We start from the raw sequence: 20,719 nt of genomic DNA on the forward strand, positions 1-20,719 counted from the left end.
TAGAAACTTTTTGTGCTGAAAGTTGATAATCTCCCTCAATAGCATGAATCTATAAGCTGTGACATGCAGAGAAATATTAGTTATTTGACCCTCGCAGTAAATTTGCAAAGTTGACAACTCTGATGGATGTAATGGAAAGAGAAAATGATAACGTGTTTTAATGTGGTGCATATGGGTAGGTAATTTAGGGAGTATAGAGAAAAGGAGCAAGAAGAGGTCAGGTAGTGTGGGTGTAACGAAGAGAGAAAGCAATCAAAGCAAGCAGGAAGGCAAACAAAGTGAAGAAAATAGTGTTAATGTTTGACTGGCACTCAAGGCTGTACCAAATTAGTGTACCAAATCTCCTCTCCCTCTCCCTCTCCTTCTTTTTTTCTTTTCTTCTTTTTTTTTTTTTTTGAGAAAGCTTTTGACAACAGCAGTAGCAAAAATAATAGCTCCCAGGGCTAGTGTATTTACCCCTAGCACAAGGTAACCCCTTTCTGTTGATTTTAAACTAAATAAAACAGAAACTGTGTTAGCTTTCATGTCATTTTGCTGAAAGTAAATTGCATAATATGAGATATTTTTTGTATTTTCTATCACAAAAGTCTTGTTTGTCTTCTATTTCATGTTGTTAGCTTTCTCAAAAGCTACTGATACTAAATACTTTCCTCATGGTGTTTAATAATTGATTTTATGATAAACAATTTTGTATATTCTGTTTTATGCTAGATCAGTGTGGTGCTTATTGTTTCATAGATAAATTGTTAGAGGTAAAATCTTTTTTAAAAATATACCTTATGTGAGATTATCAATAACAACACAAAGAGCCTAAGATTTTCTCTTTTTTTGCTTTAAACTCTGCTAGTGCTTTTAGGAACCAATATTTTAATTTAGCTCTTTGTTTATGTTATGTTTCCTTCAATGTCTAAGCTCTCTGACAGGTTTTTCATTTTTTAATATGTTTTCATATGGTCATGAGGAAATGCTTTAGCTGCAAGTGTCTGCTTCATCCTGGGATGCCAGTGGTTGAATGATTCAATTTTGTAGCTTCTTTGTAAATCTGAACAGTGGGTGATGTCATCCACTTCTGAAACTGAACACTGCCCTGTGTGAACAGCTTTGAACTACAGATTTGATTTAGGAATGTTGCTGCAAAAGCTTCAAAAGACACTGTTCCATCCAGCTGCAGTTCTGACTTTTATAGGTTTTGTGCAAGGCCAATGAGAAGTTTGTTTATCCAGGCTCTACTTATTATCAGTTTGGTTTTTCAGGGATGTGTTGCTGTGTTAAAAGCCTACAAAGTCTGCTCATTCTTCAGCAACAGTTAAGAGTGCAGCATCCACACATTTCTTTTAAATTAACCCCCACTATAAACTCTCTTAAAAAAAAAAAAAACAACACAAATGTAAGATTTTAATTAAGACTGTAAATAGGTAACCATCATTTTAAACCCTCATTAGAGTAGAGCTTTTGGCTAACGATGAAATTTGTTGATAAGCTTTCACTAACAACTGTCATTTCTACTCCCACATTTCTGTTTGCTGTTCCACCAGGTTATAGCGTTGCTAAGATTCCCCTACAGGTGTTTCCAAAATCACCAAGGAAGTATTTTTCTTGCTTGTTTTTAATTAGAACCCTTTTCTCAGGCATATTTTTCCTTTAAGCTACATTCATAACTTTCCTCTGTTTCAAAGAAAGCTAAAATCCTGTGCGAGTTCCTTCTCTGCGACTCATTCATTTACTCGCTCTTCTCTCCTTCTCCCAAGCCTCCCCCCACCCCACACTTTCTTTCGAGAGGGAGAAGGAAATAGGAAAATACAGATAAAAGAGAAAGTGAATGTATGTGTAGCTTTCAATGAGATGAATCCCCTATGACAAGTCAGAGTTAAATTACTGCTGGAAGTGCTCTTGAGATACTGGCAGGGTCATCTGATATTATTGTGCTGCCTCCATTTTGCCCCAGAGCGACGTGTGCGGTGGTGTCGGCGCGGAGAGCAGAGGTAATGAGCAGCGCAGGCAGACAAGGCGGCAGGGCCTGGAGGGAGCGAGACGTCCCTCACTGAAATAGAGACTTTTACAGTCGGGCTGGTGGGTAGTCCCCTTAAATTTGGGAGCCTTCTGCACTTTGGCATCAGGATGCATAGTCCCTTGAAGACTGGATTCACTGGCTCCCACTCTTCCCTTTCGTAGCAGCGATGTGATCTGAAGTGACACTAACTAGGATTTATTACTGAAGTCTCCAGATTGAAACGTATTGGTAAAAAATCGTTGAAAAAAAAAATGGCATGAAATAGCTGCAGCTGGAAGATGACAAGCCAGTTGTGAAGAGAGGTCCCTTTGGCACTGATATTTTCACTCTTAATGAGAATATCAGGGACCACATTGTGCGTTTAATCCGCACGCACAATTTGAGGCCATTTGTTGACTGGGCCGAAGACAGCCTTAAGTCATTGGCTGTTTAAGCTTGTGTGCAGTGTCCCTGTGGTGCGTTCTGATGCCTAAGGAGTAAAAAGACAATTTTGCTCACTATGCTGATTTGATCACTCTTTTCAGAGGCTTTCTGAATCAGATATTCCAGCACTGCCTGATTTTTATTAGACGGCAAGTTCTGGACACACCTTTTAAAAGAGAAAACCCCTCTAATGTATTCCTTCACTGCTCATGCAGAATATGGATTTGCCTTTGACAAAGGCAGTGTCTTTGCATTCAGAGACATGCTTTTGCAGCTGATCCAAAGCCAAGGCAAATATCAAACAATATGAACCAGATGAATCTACCAGAAGGCAAGAGAAAATCTTTTCTAGAGTTAGTCTGAAAGATTATAAAGTTCATCATGTTCCTGAAGAAGTTTCTCTTTCAAAGTTACAGTGTTTTAGAGTTTATTTCCTTTGAAAAATTAATGTAAGTGCTGGAATCACAATGGTGTTCTTGAACATATATGGTTAGTTTCTCTTTGGGTGGCTTAGTTTTGGTTTCTTATTGTCCTGATTAATGAAATATTGGGCATTGTGGCTAAACATAATGAGGTTTTGTAAGCTAAACCATGTTGAGAATCTTCTGTAGCAAGGAGAAACCAAAAAGAAAAAGAAAAACCTTCCCACAACTAAAGCTGAGAAAAAAATAACTTTTGAAGGAGATTATTTGAGGTGGTGTAACCACTTTATGAGGCATTCATGTGGGAATAGAGAAAAAAGGAATATGGAAAAGAAGCTGCATATTTATTTAGTGCAGAGCGTGGCAAATTGTAATGGATGTTGCATAGGCTCAGATATCAGGTGTCTGACTAACATTCATGAAAGCAGCATAATTCAGACTGAACTTTATTCTCCTCCATTATGCCCAGCTGCTGGAAAGCAGCAAGGCATGTGTGCAGAGTCTCCAGATGTTTGATGATCATGCACAGTAAAGGGAGGCGAAGGAGAGAGGTTTACTATTTTCTCAGTTTCATCTTTCCAGATACTGAATTCAGTTCTGGAGCATGTTTTATGGAATTGTTGTGGTTTATCTACTTCTAACACCACTGCATGAACATTTAAATACTGCTTAGTTACCCCTATACATTTTACCTTCCTCCCCACCCCCTGCCTTTTTTTAAACAAAAAGAAAAGACAGTGAGAGTGATAACAGGCAGACATTCAATTATACTTTCTGACACGGTAATGAGATGGGCATTGTCCCCAAGAAGGGACTGTACTACAGAGAGATTGCTAGGGACTTTTGTGGCACAATTAGAAATAGAACCGGGACTCTGGTGACAGCCTTGCACACAGTGCACAGTAACACAGTGACCTGGCAGTGGGAAAGCAGTGGACTGGGAAGGTCAGTTCTGATGCCAAGAGTGATTGAAAAATTTACAACAAATGATATGTTTTACAAGTTTTGCCATTTTTTTTTTGTTAAAAATACATTTTGGCATTAATTAGAAACTGAATGATTCTCAGTGATGAAATTATTATTGCTAGTCAAACAATTAAGTTCTGGTTTATTGTGATTACTCAGGCGAGACACGTGGTTTTGGTTTTGTTTCCTTGTATAAATCCTTTAGCACCAATAATTGCACACGACAATCTTAAAAATATTTTTTTTATTTCAGTAAAATTCAGTTACATGAAAATTAATTTGAAAACAGCACAAGACAGTGACAGGTGTGGCTAAACTGAGCTTCTTTAAACATCAGTGCTTAAGGATTTATGGATAAAGCAATTGCCTTTAATGAGCTCCTTTGTCATCTGAATTCTTTGTGCATCCTTCCAGTACTACATGTTAATATCATATATGTTTGTTCTGGTGGAAGGTGAAATACAAAGAGCAGTTTAATAAGGAAATGAAGAACCACCAGTACAATCCTCTTGACAGTGCTTCCTTCAAGCAAGCACAGGTTGCATCCACCTTGGCAAGTGATGTAAGTGAATTTGCTTTGTGTTTTACATGTACTTACATCCTGAAAAACCTAACATTTGTTCTCAAGCAGAGATACTTTTTACATCTTAAGAAGTACTGAGAGCAGCAGTCTCTGTAATATGTTGTATCTGTACAGCAGGTACAGAATGTTATCCACTTCTTCTACTGCTGCTGATAAAAGGCCTTCTCCAAGGCCCTATAGATGAGACTCATCTCACTTAACTTTCTGTCAAAAGGTATGGCAGCTTACTCTGAGCTAGTCACCTTCTGCTCATTCCCTTTGTATTCAGGGAAAGGTATAAACAGGTCTAGAGGACAATTCGTCTGACCTATTCTTCATGCCTGTCTTCAGGTGAACAAAGTGCCTGTTTCTCTCTTCTGACTGTAGAGGGAGGTTAGGGTGTGAGTAGCTCAGATTTGTGTGTCTGTCTTCTAGGCTTCATTCTGCCTGTTGAACTTCAGTATGGTATTGCAAAGTACTGCAGTTACCCAGTTCAGTATGGGTTCCTACTATTGGAGTCAGATTGGAGAAAACTTCAATATCGTGTGATTTAGCTGTTAGGATGGTATATTTAATGGTGTGTCTAATGCTAAAAGTGTGAGATCTTCTTTGAGACAGTGATCTCAGACAGCCTAGAGACAACCTTTCATTCTGCAGGCCTGTGTTTGCAAAGCATGGGGCACCACCCAAAGGGAACAGGAAGGGTCTAACGGAACATGAATTGGTTCCCAAATCTGAACATTTAGTTAAAAAAAAATTAGTCTGAAAAAAAGGGTGAAAATACATATTATTTTGTTACAAATATGTAAGTTGAGTATGTTGATTTGAAGTCTGCCTGAATTGGTGAAGAGCATGATACAAGTCTGAAGGTGACTAAATGTATTGGTGTGAAAGATTTGTCATCCAGGATAGGTAAGCATTTCTTATGTGGCAGGGGAGCTGGATAATGTTCCTCTAGTAAAGATGGGCCTCCAGCTATCAAAAGTACAGAAAATCCTACTGCAGGCTAATAGGAAGTTATCTACTGCTGCCTCATTATCTTTTTGCCTTAGGTGACTGTACAGCTTCTCTTTACTGAAAGCAATCTGTTTAAAATAAAATATCCTGGAGGACTACCCTTTAAGTATTTTATATAGAACTTTGTTTTGGGGTAGTTAGTGTAATATCTGAATCAGGAAGAAAAGAAGAAGAATCAACAATGTTTAAAATAATTAAACTCAATAAATTGAGGAAGATACTGTTGATTAAATGTTTTCTACAAAAAATGTTTGGAAACAAAAGAAAATACAAATAATATTATTATATACATAGTTCCTTTCTAATCTGAAAAGTCATACAAGGTATGTTTTTTTGTGGTTGTTTTAAGTGTCCTTTTTGAGGAAGAGTTTGAGTAGTTACCAAGGAGAGAGAAGGAATCCTGTACTGACTTTTTTCCCCCAAATAATAGTAAACGAGCACCATCTAGTGGCTGATACAGATTATTCAGGCAGGCCGTTTGGGTTTTGTGTTTCTGGAAGCACTGTAATGAGAAACTGAGAGTTATTTTGTTAATCTTTATTTTACGTAACCTGAGTTATCTTTCCAGGTGAATTACAAGAAAGATTTGGAAAGCCTACATGATCCAGCCTCCGATCTACCAAACCTACTTTACTTAAACCATGCGTTAAATATCAGCAAAATGCATAGTGATGTAAGTTGCCCTTATAATGATAATATTTGGCTGGTCTGAAAAATCTTTATAATAAGAAATGCCGTATAGATTGTTACTGTAGAATACATCAATTTTTGGTTCATGCTTCCTGGTCTCAGTAAAGAAAGGGCTTGTAGAGAGAGAGAATTCTTTTATTAGAACAGCTAATGTAGTGGGGAAGAATCACACAGACTTCTGGTACATGAATATTTCTTCTTATATGTCTGAAAACTTGCCTATTTTTTCTTTAGTTGATCTAAGATATTTCTTGCCCTGCGAACCTTGTTTTGCCTAAGGTCTTATATATTGCCTTTCATCTGCAGGTCTCAAAGCACTTTATGGAAGTGACCATTACGCCAGTTTTATCTTTGGAGCTCTTGCATAAATAGCAAATGTTTTTCTCTGACCTTCTCTGTCTAAGCCTTTTTTTCCCTGAAATGTGTCAGGCTTCCTACACTGGATCAGGTGATAAGCACGTACCCCATCCTGTCACATAACAGGACTTGCCCCTCAGGGGAACAGGTAGGAGGAGTGCAATGTGAGGGTTGAAATGAGGAGGAAGATGTGGGAAAACCCTGGCTTCTGTGCAACACTGGAGCTTCTCTCCTACTCCAAGAGCACTTAGGCTACATGCACAGCATTAGTAGGCTGATCAGCTGCATTTATCAGCTGCGTTTGGGTTTTTGACTCCAGCAGCCAAAGAAAGGCTGCAGCTGTGATGCGTGATTGGGTGGTGTTGGGAAGGAAGACTGGTGGCTGTTGGTGGGAGGTGAAAGCTTCACAGGCAGAGGGTGAGCCCTAGTGAGTACTGTGTGGCTCATTCTGAGTCAGTGCCACTTAGGGAAGCCTGTGTCTGAAATAAGCAAAATAATCCGTCCTTCCAGGCTGTATTTGATTTTTGTGTTACTCTTTGGTGAATTGAAGCCTGCTGTTTATGTGCCTCACTCCCACGTGTGAGGCTAACACTAACTATCCCTTTTTGTATGGATGACAACTGAGTTTATAGCTTTCACTTCCTACATTCTTCATTTGTATTTTGTCTGGCCTAATTTTAGTTTCATGCAATATAATGTAAGATGGGCATTCTTTTTACTGGTTAAATGAATGTCCTCAGTGTGGACTTCATCTGTTTGTCATCTTATCTCTGATAGGATAGAAATAGGGATACTCCCTTAGGACTGCTCACTTCTGGCAGTAAAGTGTTGCCTTTGCTCGGCACAATTTTTTTCTTTCTGTTGCTCAAGAATGGTTGATTCATGCCATCTCTGTCCTCTTCTGAGGACTCTCTAAGTATGAAGTCTCTGGATTTTTTGTTGTCCAGATACTGGTGGATACTTTTTCTTGCTGTGACCCGGAAGAAGAACGCTTTGCAGATCCCCAAGGTCCTATAGCTGTTAGTCTTTTATAGAAATCCCATTTTTCAAATCATTCTCAGATTTGATACCTCTCCCCCTACGCCATCTCTTTGATTTGCATCTCTTTGCATCTTTTAAATCTGTTGCTGTGGTAGAGACTCTTGAGATTCTAATGGATTTCAGGCTAAAAAATAGAAATTAGACGTATTTGATTTTGTGAAACAATGTGAATACATAGGACTTCAGAAAGCAGATCAGATGCTGCAGTTTAGTGTAGTAAAAAGCTGTGCAATTTCCCTCATTTGTTTTTGCAGATTTTTTTTTTTATTCTAATTCCATTAATTGAAGAAAGGAGTAAAAAGTGTGAACTCAGTATCTGTAGATGGAGGAAATTTTTTGTTTATTTCCACTTACAGAATACAATGCAGAAGCTGTTCTGTTGAGTGACATTTATAATTACTTCCACTAGGAGGCAAACAGAGACCATCACATGTGTTCCTATGTACTTAAAATGTAAATAATAATGGTTATTTTTTGCAAAATAAATATTTGAATTTTGCATAAGGAGGACAAGCATTTTCTCTTGGATTTTATGATGTTATTTTTATCATATCCTTTCTTTCATTTCATCACATTATACTTTTTTTTCAGAAAATGGAGGTATTTTAAATTCAAATCTAGCATTAGAACTCCTGAAGTGGAACTGAGACGTACTTTATTTTATGGTGTTTCTCCCATAGTTTGTATTTTAAATGGTATTTAAATTGCAAATCTTCTGGATTTTGTTTGTGAAAACATTCTTGGATATTTTTTGTTTCAGTATGAATATAAGAAATCATTTAAGGAAAGCAAGGGCTTCTATCATTTCACCCTGGATACAGCTGAACAAATTCATCACAAAGAAAATGCGTTGCTTCAAAGTCAGGTATACACAATCATAAATAAGTCTTGCACAGATAAAGATGCAGCATTCTTGCAGTGATTAAATCAGGCACAAAATTGCATGATAAATTACAGTGATGTACAATGCATATTCAATCAGAAGCACCCCATGAGGAGAGAGAAGAGTGTTTTTGTAGGATCAGAACCCAGTGCAGAAGCCTGACAATAAAAGAGATTCTTAACACATTTTTCACATTGAGACATCAGTGTTTTTGAGGAGACAAATACATTAAAATGACATCAGTCACTCTGAATATCATGTTTTGATTTGTAGTTGTTTGTTTTATATGGTTCATGTAGAATATTACACCATATTGCTCTGTGATTTATTAGGATAAATAATATGTTTGCCCATGGTCACACAGTATCTTAATCAAAAAGGCATGAATGAATGAGTTTAAAGGGTTCTCCAGGCTTCCAAACAAAGTATGTTTGCTTCATAGGTTAGCGTAAGGATGTATGTTAGTATCTTAAATCTACGTCCTTTGGTGCAATTTCGCTGTAGTTTTAGTGTCATATTCATGGGTAACTGTGAACCAAAAGTAGATGCAAGTCCAAACCCAATTGAGTCAGTAGTTTTCCTTCTGTTTTGCCTCCCACAGGTGCAAACAAGAGTGTATTTCAGAATGGTACCATGGAGCCTGAAAAACAGACCTATGGGGCCTGACTGTAAAAGAGATGATTGTTGTTGTTGTCAGTACAGTTAATGTATTGCTTAGCGGAAGCATGCCTGGGTGGTTTTACTGAAAAACTGGTAACTGCTCAGACAGGGGTGATTCAGCAAAAATCATGCAATTGGTTTGAGGGATGTAACTGATGTTCCTCACTCCTGCTGTCTTCCGAGTCCATCATTTTAGATCTGACACATTGAAGCAAAAGAATAAATTATTCTCCAGAAGAATTTTCCTTGTCTAGCTGCCCTGTTCCTCCCACAGGTTAAATTTGGGAGGAATCTTCTAAGTCAAGACCTCTAAGGCATTTGGCGAAGACAGAATTTTTCTAAAGCCGTAGCAAGCAGTCAGATCTTGCATACTCTCAACTGTTAAAAGTATTTATTTTCATTTTCCTAGGTCAAGTATAAAGAGAATTATGAAAAATCTAAAGGCAGATCAATGCTGGAGTTTGTGGATACACCGATGTATCAAGTTTCAAAGGAGGTTCAAAAGATGCAAAGTGAGGTTAGTAAAATGTGTGCTTGAACTAGCAAAATTTAGATCACTAGAGAGGTTAACAGTCTTAAGAAAATGGCTGAAGCAGATTATAAAGGTTTTATAAATTGAGGATAGGAAAGAATTAGCACTGAGTAGTTCTCCTTTCTAGTCTATAGCTCAGTTCTTTCATCAAATCATTTTTTTCTCTAAAGGCTATTGGTGCTAACACTAGTCAGAGGTTGATGGTATATAGCATCACTTAAATGAGATTTGGGAAGAAGCTCAAAAGGTCATCTCGATCAGAGATTACTGACTTTTTTCCAGGGACTCCTTCTCCCTCCTCCCTTGAAGAGGCAGAGATGATATTGGACTGAAAAGCTAGGGGAGATCATGGGCAAGGTAATGCAGGCTTGCTCTCTGCAGGTGAATGGATGATGTGGGAGAAATTACATTAGTGGTCACCAGGTTGCTCTTTCTGTTTCTCTGGGCTCCTCTTTGCTGTCGGCTTACTGCTGGGGAGAGCACAGTAGGAAGCTTTGCAGGAGGAGAGCAATAAGTAAGGGAGAAGGACCACATCCTTTTGCCTTTAATTCCTTCTGTAATGAGGGAGGGTTCTCGGGCAGGAGGGAGTAGAACCGTGGAGCCCAGTCCAGCCCTGTGCCGTAATGGGGATATGCTCTTGCCTCATCGGCTGGATGAGCTCAGTAGTGGAGAAAGACTGCTCCCCGGACCAGAACAGCATCAGCTATTCTAAGCCGATCCTGGCCATATTTTTCTAACTTAAAAACTTCTGTGGTAGAGGTTTCATGAGCTCCCGGGCAGTCTAGTCCAGTGCCTCACTAGCCATTCTATGAGAGAGTTTTTCCCTGCATCTCCCTTGCTGCAATTTGAGTCTAGTACTTTTCCTATCCATCATGGAAAACAGATGATGACAACTCATTGGTAGCAAATTTTTATATGTTTAAAAACCATTATCGTGTGTGCCATTTGTCTTCTCTTTTCTGTATTAAGCAAATCTGTTTCTTAAACATTCTCTTTAGAAACAGCATATATATATATCTATAGATGTATATATATAGTGTTCATCTGAACTGTGTCTCATAAAGATAATCTAGGTAATAAAATGAGTAGCACTAACTAATGTGATAACTAATCTATGGCATGGCTCGTTTCTCTGTCGGTTTACAGTACTTTTTTCTGAAGTATGTTCGGAAATGCACGTGTATATGCTACTAATTGTTGTTTTGCTTCAATAGAAGATGTATCGCAAAGATTTTGAAGAAAGCCTCAAGGGAAGGCCCTCAATGGATTTAGACAAGACCCCGGAGTTCTTGCATATGAAACAAATCACTAGCCTTCTGAAAGAGGTAGAGGATCTCTATTTACTTTTGCTTTTGTTAAAATGTAAATGCACAATAAGCAGCATCACTTGTGAGTGCTGAACAATTTACATTTAACAGTGTAGCTATATAAAAAGTGACTTCAGGAACAAGAATAGCAGTGTATGGTTTTATATTCTGAATAGTCCTGTAGCAAGAATCAATATTTTCTGAAGATTCCTTTATAAACATAAGGAAATGGTAAAGTTCAGCACACCTGAACCGGAAAAACAGAGTTAACTGAACAAATCAGATGACTCTCTAAAGAAAAAGGATTGTTGGCCTGATATTCTTTGTGAGGGCCTCAACTTTGGAATTTGTTCCTCCCCTGGGCTTGAATAGCCCAAATTTGGTGACCTTCCAGGCATGCTGCAAAAGACATCTGTTTGATAGGGTTTTGGAGAGGGCCAGGAGTTTGCTTTCCAGATAAATGAGGGGGTAGAAAGGAGGGTTTTTGTTTGTATCCAGATGGCAGTTTTTCCTTTTGAGTAATTATTTCATGTTTCTGATGATCTTTTGTAGTTAGATGGATGCCGTGAGCTTTGTGTAGGTCACTTGTTATTAACTATTTTAATTGAAATAATTATCTAGCACACATGTTAGGAATGGAAATGAGGAAAACTAAAATTCCATTATATAGCTCTAACCAGTAAATTACACGGTTAGCTTTAAGCACAGTTTTTTAGAAGCTGCCGATTCTCTGTATGCCAACTGTTTCTTTATTATTTGTCCAATGTTCTTAGGTTGAATGTGGCATTATAAATTAAATCATTACTGAATATGACAGGAAGCTGCTTCTTGTGCATTGAAATAATGGTTTATGATATATATGAATGCTAGAACATTTTGTCCATGACTTAGAATCTTTTTGTCTTTAGTCTTTTACTGTTTATTTATTCACAGCTGTTTTCATGTTCGGTTTGGAGTATTGGTTGGTTCTATACACAAAGCTTATTATTTGACCAAATTTGGGAACAAATATATCAGAAAATTCATAGTTAAAAATAAAAACGTCAGAGCTGCTGTATATCCTGCCTTTGAATTTGGGATCCAACAGCACCTTGCTTATATTTATTGTATTATGAATTGATGTTTTTACTGCAGCCCAGATAGCTAGAACTGAGGATGATAGAATTAAAAAACCTCGACCTACTTACTTTGGAAGTTCCTTTCCTTGTTCCTTAAATAACTTATCCAAGTTTATGCTAGATTTCGTATGGGGGAAAAAAAGTCTTTCTTTTCAAATATTTCTTTATTATTCATCCACTAATAAATAAATTACTCTGAAAGTGTTAGCTGTCAGACAGACAATCAAGGTAGGTCTAGCCTGTGCAGTACCATTCTATGCATACAAAACTCTCTCATATGTCACATTTATGCCTGTTGCTGACGAAAAATGCAACAGATGATTGTATTTCACTGAGTTAATCTTGCTGCATGCTGAGTGTCCATGAAAGTGGTTAATGCATAGTTACAGGTACGCTGTAAATTTACATCTTTGAAAACTTTAAGGTAACTTCACTGCATAGTGCTATAGGGTGAAGCTGTTCCTTTGTTCTTACCTCCTTAAGTTTTACTTCTCATTACTTAGGGAGTAATACATATCTGGAAGTCAAAGGGGAAGAATATGAGAAAATAAAAATGATAACAAATTTCAGATGATTTTATAGCCATATTCAAACAACAGATTCCCAAACCAAAGATTACGTAGGTCAAATTAATAGTTATTTTTCAGGATGCAGGAAAATAATTTATTGCTTCACAGTAAAGGATGTAGTTCAGTATTTTTTGTGTGAAGGTTTGTCATAAGCTTTACATAGATTAGACATTAGACAGGAAGGAAAACCTGGAGTTATTAAAAAATGAATGATTTTTTCAATTACTCTTTTTTTAAAGCATCAGCTGTTTCTGCTTCTTCTGTTGCCTTCCCACTGTAGAAAATTCTACTAATATTTCCCGTTTTGTAACAATAAGAACCATTTTCTCTGTAATCACAGTTATAACTCCTGCAAAAGAGAGCACTGACTTTAATTTTTTTCTAAATTAATAGAAGTTTCCTGCTTGTTCTAGAGCATGCTTATGATGGTAAAGAGAGAACCTTCTTCAAATATACCTGGATTTTTTTGCTTAAGTAGAAAACTAACAAGGAGAGAAAGGTGTTTTCTATTTCTTGCAAAATTTAATACATGATTAAGAGCTTTAGTTCATGTCTTTGTAAACCCTTGTGAAAAATATTTTTTTCAAATTTCTGCCTATCTCCAAGTTTCTTTGGTTTAAAAAAAAGTAAAAAAATCCCTCAAACCTGGAGATGGAAAGAGCAATTAAAAATCCTTACAAACCTTAAAGATCTTTCACTTTAGTGGGGTTACATCACCTGTGGGGTGATGTGGAAGAGGAAGAAGGACCAAACATCTACAGGCAGATTCTACTGTGCTCTTAATTTGATACTGATCACTTGTGTATTCTGCAGGTTGCATTTGCTAAATGATGGATCTTTTGTCAGTGCAGTGTCTAAGAAAAGCACGAGGGAGATCGTAGGAATATTGCATCTAAATCATAATTTAGCAGCCAGTCATTTTAACAGGTCCTAATACAGAGTTTAGAGCATTCATCCTGATTTTGAAACTGTTAGTGGAACAGAAGTAAAAACTGCTGCACAGCAGACATTGGTCTTGTAAAAGCAAATGCTACTGCAGTTAAAATTTCTGCAGATATGCAACTGAGGCCCCTGAACAATGTGGTAGCACTGTACAGAAATGGAATATTTTTCAAGACTGCAACAGGAAATACATGGCTACATGAACATGTTTTGGAACATTGTACCTTTTGATTTGATAATTTCCAATTCTATTTTAACTCTGAAACCTGTACTTCAGCGAATTCATATTTCATAGACATTTCAAAGAGACCCTTCAAACATTTAATAAGTGGCATTTCTTTTCAAGATCTTGCACGAAATATTGAGTGGAGAAATCTTTCTTTTTTTAACTCCTTAGAAAGAGTATAGAAAAGATTTGGAAGAAGAGATAAAAGGAAAAGGAATGACAGTGTTTGAAGACACGCCAGATTTGATTAGAGTGAAAAACGCAGCTCAGATACTAAATGAGGTATGTTATGCTAGTCAAGGTTACTGATGTCACAGGAAGTTCACTCTTTGTGGTATACTCTATTCCATTTTTTTACATAATCTACCATGTTATATGTATGTATTGAAACTAACGCTATTTCTGTTTTGCATTAAGAGTATTAAAAAAAAATCTAGAAAAAAGGGCTCAGGACAAATATTCTAGACTTCCAGAGAATTAAAAGATCAACTGAAACTGTTGGTGGGGTCAGTAGATAAAGCATTTAAAATTATGGGTTTTTTGCAGCTTATTCATTTATTCAGCTAGTATAATTAATACTGTAATGGGAAAAGAGGTTAACTGTTAATGGACTTTTAAAGAAAAGTCAATTAAATGTTTTTTGGAATTATATGCCTGTTTTTTAAAAATAAATATTGGTTATGACTGTCAGGCTTCTTACAAAGAACTTTTATCCAGACAATCTGTTTCACTTTTGAAATCTTTCTTCCATGAGTAAAGCTGACATGAAGAAGTAGATTTTCTTGAGCTTGCAGTTAATCCTTTGCAAATAGATAGGTGGAGGCACCTTGCAGAGTATACATATTTTTAGGAGTGAACTTTGGTATTAACAGTCTAAGATGTTACGGAGGTTACCTCGAAGTACTGTAGTGTGGGACCTACTCCTCTTGAAGAGCTGAGAGTGGAGGTGGGAGACTCCTTGATCTATCACTGCACCTCTTAAAGACCACTTGGAGGAACTCAGGGCCTAATGTGTCCTTGGCAAGGCTGTACGTTCAGCTGAGCCGCCCAAGCAATGAGGCTGGAGAGGAGAGGGGAAGCGCACGCTGTACTTGCACACATTTTGGAAGCCATTCTTTCAGAGCTATACAGATGTATATAGCGATAATAACCAGAGGGACTGCTGTGTATAGGGCTAACCTTACCCACCGTAAACAAGTGCAGAAATACATAACTCCCAGGGCTGTATTTTCCTTGGTGTTTTACACAGTAGGAAGCTCGGAGGAAGCATTTGCAATTCCACCTTCTGCACAAAGGATGTGTGGGATGACGTCTTATCACGGGTTAATTTACATTTTCTGCAAAAAATGTGGTTTGTCATGCTTATTTTCTCATCACAGTGAGACAGAGTTGGAAGACTTTCAGTCTTTTTGCTCTGCTTCTTGCTGCTTTATGCTGCAAGTGGTTAGGCTATTGTAAACAATAGAAATATATTTTCCTTCTTATTTTTTATTGATGTGCAACTTAAAAAGATCGTTAACAAATGGGAAAAGTAAGAAAAAAAATATTTTAATCATATATATTTTGCAAAAATTACCTGTTTTCAGCAGGCAGAGATGAAGTATAGCAGAAGAGAATGTTTACTACTGTAGCAGCAGAAGTAGCAGTGCCTGAGAACATAACCTTTTAATTTTTTATATATAAAAAGCATCATTGTGTACAGTGTTTCAGTATTACATTTTAATATCATTTGCAGATGAACAAGAATTATATCCTTGCTTGGATAAGCTGAAGATGAAATATTCATTTAGTTTCCTCATTATTGGTTATTTATAATTTATATTATGAAGAAAAAGCAGCAATCATGGATGAGTGCTGCCACTTGTCTAATGGCTGTGGTTCAGGAAAGACCTATTAAATGAATAAATTACAACTTCCTGCTCTGAAAGTTCACTGGAAACAATTCTGTAGAGTACTAAATTTCTAGTATGTAGTCTTTTCATAAATAAAATATTTTCTTAAAAGTAAAATGTATTTGAAGTAGGCAGATGCCAAGTACCAGCTTATTACACTTTGTTCTACAGAGCTGAACTGCCCTTTTCCTTTAAAGGATAATTACAGCGAGCTGTACAGACTGAGTCCTCCACCCCCTCTGCCATATTTAACATTCATCGGTAGAGTTTTGCACGTTCAGTGACTATCTCCTGAAGTTTTGCTCCTATGGTTTGTTATGTGTTTTTGTGGCAAAAACTTGCCAAGATTCTTGCCAGTGACTCTGAACTTGGTAAACTCAAGATTCTGACTCTAAAATTGGATCTCTTGGGCAAAAATCTACCTGCAACTCTCTGGTTATTGTGAATATGTAGTTTAAAGTTTTATCTTCACAGAAACAATACAAAAAAGATCTGGAGACTGAAATTAAAGGGAAGGGCATGCAAGTTGGTCCAGATACTCCTGAGATAAAACGAGTGAAGAAAGCTTCTGAAATTGCAAGCACTGTAAGTACTGCACCTGGTGCAAGCTTTCCATTTGACAGAATGCAATAAATTATTTTCATGAAGAATTCTACATGGTGGCAAATCTAGGCTGTAACAATAACACAAGTTTCACCAAATATCTAGTCTGTGATCTGTTTAGACTCTAATGTTGCATAATCCTTGTTATGGGTAAAACATAAGAGCTCCCAGAACTTCAGCCCTTCCATTATCTTTTGCAAGTTTTCCTTACTAACCACACCTGGCCTCCACTGTCTTCTGTAGCTGCAGGCCCTGTTGCTTTTAGATCTCAGTAGCTGCTGCTTATTTGGGTAGGACCACATGAGACAGAATTAGATGCTAAAAGGCCTTCTGACCTTAGTCTCACAAAGCACAGCTGAGTGAGAAAGTCTCATCTAAGCATGTCAGTGGCTTCCAAAGTTGGAAGGACAGATCCGTGTGAAAGGCTGCGTTAAAAGCTATCTGTTAAAAGAACTTTTTAACCTGGCAGCATAGGTGTCTTGTAGATAGATCCCACAAAGATAATGTGATTGAAACATAAGTTATTTGGTGTTCTGTGGATACTGTTCAGAGGAACTGCAGAGACTAATGTAGGATCGATATAAAGATTGAGCTATCGAACGCCTGAGTATTTCCAATGTTATTCTTTACAGAAAGAATACAAGAAAGACTTGGAGAATGAAATTAAAGGGAAGGGAATGGGAGTGGGCATGGACACCCCTGATATACAACGAGCCAAGAAAGCTTCTGAAATTGTAAGCCAGGTGGGTAGAGAGTTGATGTACAAGATTACTTTTTAAGTAAAACGCAATGAGATTTTGAAAACATAAAAACTTTCTGAACGTGCTTGGGTTAAAAGGAATAAGTGGTGCACAACAAAAAACTAGACTGCAGACATCACGGCAATTCTTTTGGAATCTGATTAGCATTATCAGAATAACTTTGAAGACAGCACGTACAAATTACTGCAGAATTGGTTATGTTGCATACTTAGGAATTTGCTTCCTGTCCTTTTTTTTGCAGAAAGAATATAAAAAGGATCTGGAGACTGAAATTATAGGAAAAGGGATGCAAGTTGGCCCTTATACTCCTGAGATACAACGGGTCAAAAGGGCTTCGGAAATAGCAAGCCAGGTAGGCACAGAACAAAGACTGAACGTTTTAATTTTGCGTTAACAATGAGTCCTTGGCATACGCTGCTCAAAATGCTTCTTCTGTAGCTCTGTAGAGGCTTTTATAGCCATTTGAAATGAATTTACCTGTAGGAAAAATCTTGCAGCCTGATTCTTATTTATATTTAGGCCTGTCACACTATGCATATTTTAATTGTTTACACCTGCTTACAGGTGTGTTTACATTACCTAATGGGAAGGAGATACATATAGATATATAAAATATATATACCTCTACACCTCTCTTTCTCTCTATAGGTGTGTATATATATATTCTCTTCATTGTCCTGTGTTGAGCAGTCAAGGACAATGATGGCATGGAGGAGAGAGGATGAAATAAACACCATACAGGGCTGTTGAGGCTCATTAACAATAAGCACCTTTTGCTGTAGTTTGGGTATTCGGAGCCCTAAGAAAATAGGACATGCATATTTTTAAATTATTTTTCAGAAAATGTACAAAGATGAAGCAGAGAAGATGCTCTGTAACTATTCTGCTGTCCCAGACACTCCAGAGATGGAGAGGATTAAAAGTACTCAAAAAAACATCAGTTCAGTGAGTAATAGCACTTTCCCCTTTACTTGCAACTTTTCAGATACTTTCAATTTAAGTAGGCTCTCTAGTGCCTCAGCATGAAACAGGAAATTTATGAGTAAATGTCCTTTGAACCATTTGCATAATTTTCCTGGCAAAGGCTGTATCACTCATGTATTTCAAGGAAAAAAATACTCAGTTTTTCTAGGCATGATACTGTTACTTTGCATTGCTAAACCACTTACACCACCTTGCCAAGCCACAGTTATTTTTAATTGAAGATTGTTTTTCCTTTTTCCTTCAAACCCCAGGAAGTGCTTCATTAAAAAGGACAAAAAACCCTAAGGTTTGTTACTGTGCAAGTAAGATCTAGCATCTCTTTCCTATCACACGTACAGCACATCAAGATTCTGATATAAAATTAGAATAGATCAGGTTCATAAATATATCTAGCTAATGATTTTATGTTATACTGGATATATTTTTTTTAATTTTATGCTAGGTGTGAGTATCAGTTTATCCCTAAATGTAAATTGTGAGCTCAGATTTCTAAGATTGCCCACTATGTGTTTGTTACATATTCAGTTCTGTTCCCTTCTGAGGCCCATTAATTCTGCTATATGTAGTTCTAGCTGCGCTTGTAATGTAGCAGAGAAGAGGAGATGTAGAAGAAATTTAGCCTCTGGAAGCAAAGGCTATCCAGTTAGTGTCTGTTTTTCTGGCAGGCTTAGTTCAGTAACACCGACAAAGCCAATGATTTGAGAGAAAGGAGTATAAATTACTTAAATATATTAGTATTGTCTGACAGGGACGCGATTCCTTAGCTCAGAGAGATTCTTAGGTTCTTGACCTCCACTTGAGTACAGGGCCAGTGAGTTTTCCTCGGAGGTGTTGACCGGATGCCTCCGCACTGCAGCTTCCCTGGGGAAACAAGGGCCTGCAGGCAGAGGGGAGCCGAAGAAGTCCTCTCTGAGACCACCCTCGGCAGCGATCACTCCCCTAGTGTCTTCCTGCCATTACCTCCTTTTCTTCCTTCAGAGAAGAGCAATTGAAAGCTACATCTTTTCTAATGCAAACTGTGGAGAGGCCCAGTGCCCGGGTTTTGTTTCCTGTACTCTGTTGCCTCTTGCGTTGGAACGCTGCTTTGCTGCGTGTGGTGAAGGTGATGAGCGCCTTAGTCGGGCCACGGGCGTGCTGCCATGCATGTGTCCCCTTGAACCGACCGGTCACAGCGGGGAGCTGAGCTAGTCTCTACTCATCTCCTTCCCTCCCTGCCTCAGGCTTTCTTAGCATTAGACCCAGTCCTCAAAATAGATCTGCGGGTCTAAAATCTGTAATAGTATGGGCTCACTAATAGATACCAGCCACATAATAACCTCCCACTGCTTGATTAAGCCTTGACAAAGCTCTGTACGTTTGAGCCCCTTGCAGCCCTGTAGGCCAGTGTGAGCTTTCAGTGCCAAGACTGACAGTAGCCCTCTTTGTTAGCGTCCTAGGTGAACCGCTTCGAGGTTATTTGAGGCTATTTCATTTTGTGATCATCGTTTTCCTTTTTCTGCACTGGATCCTCCAAATGTAGGAAAGCAATTCATAGCTGAGATTGAATTACAGGTTTTTTTTCCTTTCTCTTCGCTGTAATCCTTGAGCATTCTATGCAATTTAGGTTATAAAAGTAAGTTACTTTTTAGTACTTGAGGTAGAACGGGGAGCAGTCCCAATACAGAAAAATTAAGACAATGACCCTAACAGCTTTCTGATTTTTTTGATTTTTTCTGAGGTATTTTCCTGCTCTAGGGGACAAAAAAAGTGGCTAGCTCTGCAGATAAAATCAGTGCTGCTTTTAGCTAGCTAGCTCATTTGGCAGATGATTTACAATAGAATCTTACTGCACAGTGATCTCTTTCATAGAAAAATTCTTTGCTCCAGTATTTTTTACCACTCTTTGCTTGATAGAAAAGCATATTTTACTTCAATCCAACGTGTAAATCTTTCTACCTTGTGCTAACATGTTTGTTAAGAGAAATTTTCAAGTTCATACTCCATAAACTACCTCTATTTTCACATGGTAAAGTTCCAAATTGTTGGAAGGTTTTCTGTATGTTAGATAATGAATTGTGTACATGAGTAATTTACTCTTCCCTGGAATATTTGGCAGTACTGGTCACCATAGGTTACAAAGAACTTTAAGGAATTAGGAGAAATGCTTCAAGAATGATGTTTTTTGTTTAATGTTTATTGAGAAAAATAAAAAGTTAAATGAAAGTTAAATAAATCTTGTTTTTAAAAAAGGGAGAAATAGTAAGTGGTAGAGATTTATTGTATGAACTCCAGGATCAGGCTTGTTTTTAAACTACTAGCCTGGAAATACTTACTGGAATGGCAACATCTGTGACACCAAATACTGAAATTCAAATAAAACTTCCTTAGGAGTTGTGCAGTCTGAACTGGTACTTCATGATTATTTAAATTATAGCCACATTTGGAATTTGTGGAGCAGTTATTTACTGTCTCCTTGAGTAACTTTGAATGATGGATTCTACTGATGGCCTTTGTGCTTTATCTTTTATTGAAACAATGGAAATAGAGAGGAGAATTGTATAGAGAGCATGTGTGTGTATCTTTTCAGAAGTAAGCTGTGTTTTTAGACACACTCCTCAGCTTTCTGGCTTGAACTCAAAAGTTGAGAATTGCAATTGCATGATTGTAGCTCTGGCTTTTCTGATTACTTAGTCATGAATATGTCGATTTCCTAGTTTGTTAAATTAGAAAGAATAATAATTATTCACTTCTCAGAGTATCTTAAGATCTGAAGA

The 20,719-nt window shown here is 37.5% G+C and overlaps 1 protein-coding gene across 9 annotated transcripts in view; it reads left to right on the forward strand.

The window, feature by feature from the left end:
• The window catches only part of NEBL (nebulette), a 277,747-nt gene that overhangs the window by 207,156 nt on the left and 49,872 nt on the right, over window positions 1–20,719 (forward strand). For 8 of the 9 annotated variants that reach the window (XM_068934608.1, XM_068934605.1, XM_068934609.1 and 5 more), the window contains 10 exons: window positions 4,277–4,384; window positions 5,970–6,074; window positions 8,250–8,354; window positions 9,442–9,549; window positions 10,779–10,889; window positions 13,898–14,008; window positions 16,093–16,203; window positions 16,854–16,964; window positions 17,224–17,334; window positions 17,823–17,927. In XM_068934608.1, the coding sequence (XP_068790709.1) occupies window positions 4,277–4,384; window positions 5,970–6,074; window positions 8,250–8,354; window positions 9,442–9,549; window positions 10,779–10,889; window positions 13,898–14,008; window positions 16,093–16,203; window positions 16,854–16,964; window positions 17,224–17,334; window positions 17,823–17,927 (1,086 nt within the window). The remainder of the gene's footprint in view (window positions 1–4,276; window positions 4,385–5,969; window positions 6,075–8,249; window positions 8,355–9,441; window positions 9,550–10,778; window positions 10,890–13,897; window positions 14,009–16,092; window positions 16,204–16,853; window positions 16,965–17,223; window positions 17,335–17,822; window positions 17,928–20,719) is intronic. The other variant, XM_068934611.1, reaches the window with a different exon arrangement.

This window comes from Struthio camelus, chromosome 2, assembly GCF_040807025.1.
Source record: "Struthio camelus isolate bStrCam1 chromosome 2, bStrCam1.hap1, whole genome shotgun sequence".
Lineage (NCBI taxonomy): Eukaryota > Metazoa > Chordata > Aves > Struthioniformes > Struthionidae > Struthio > Struthio camelus.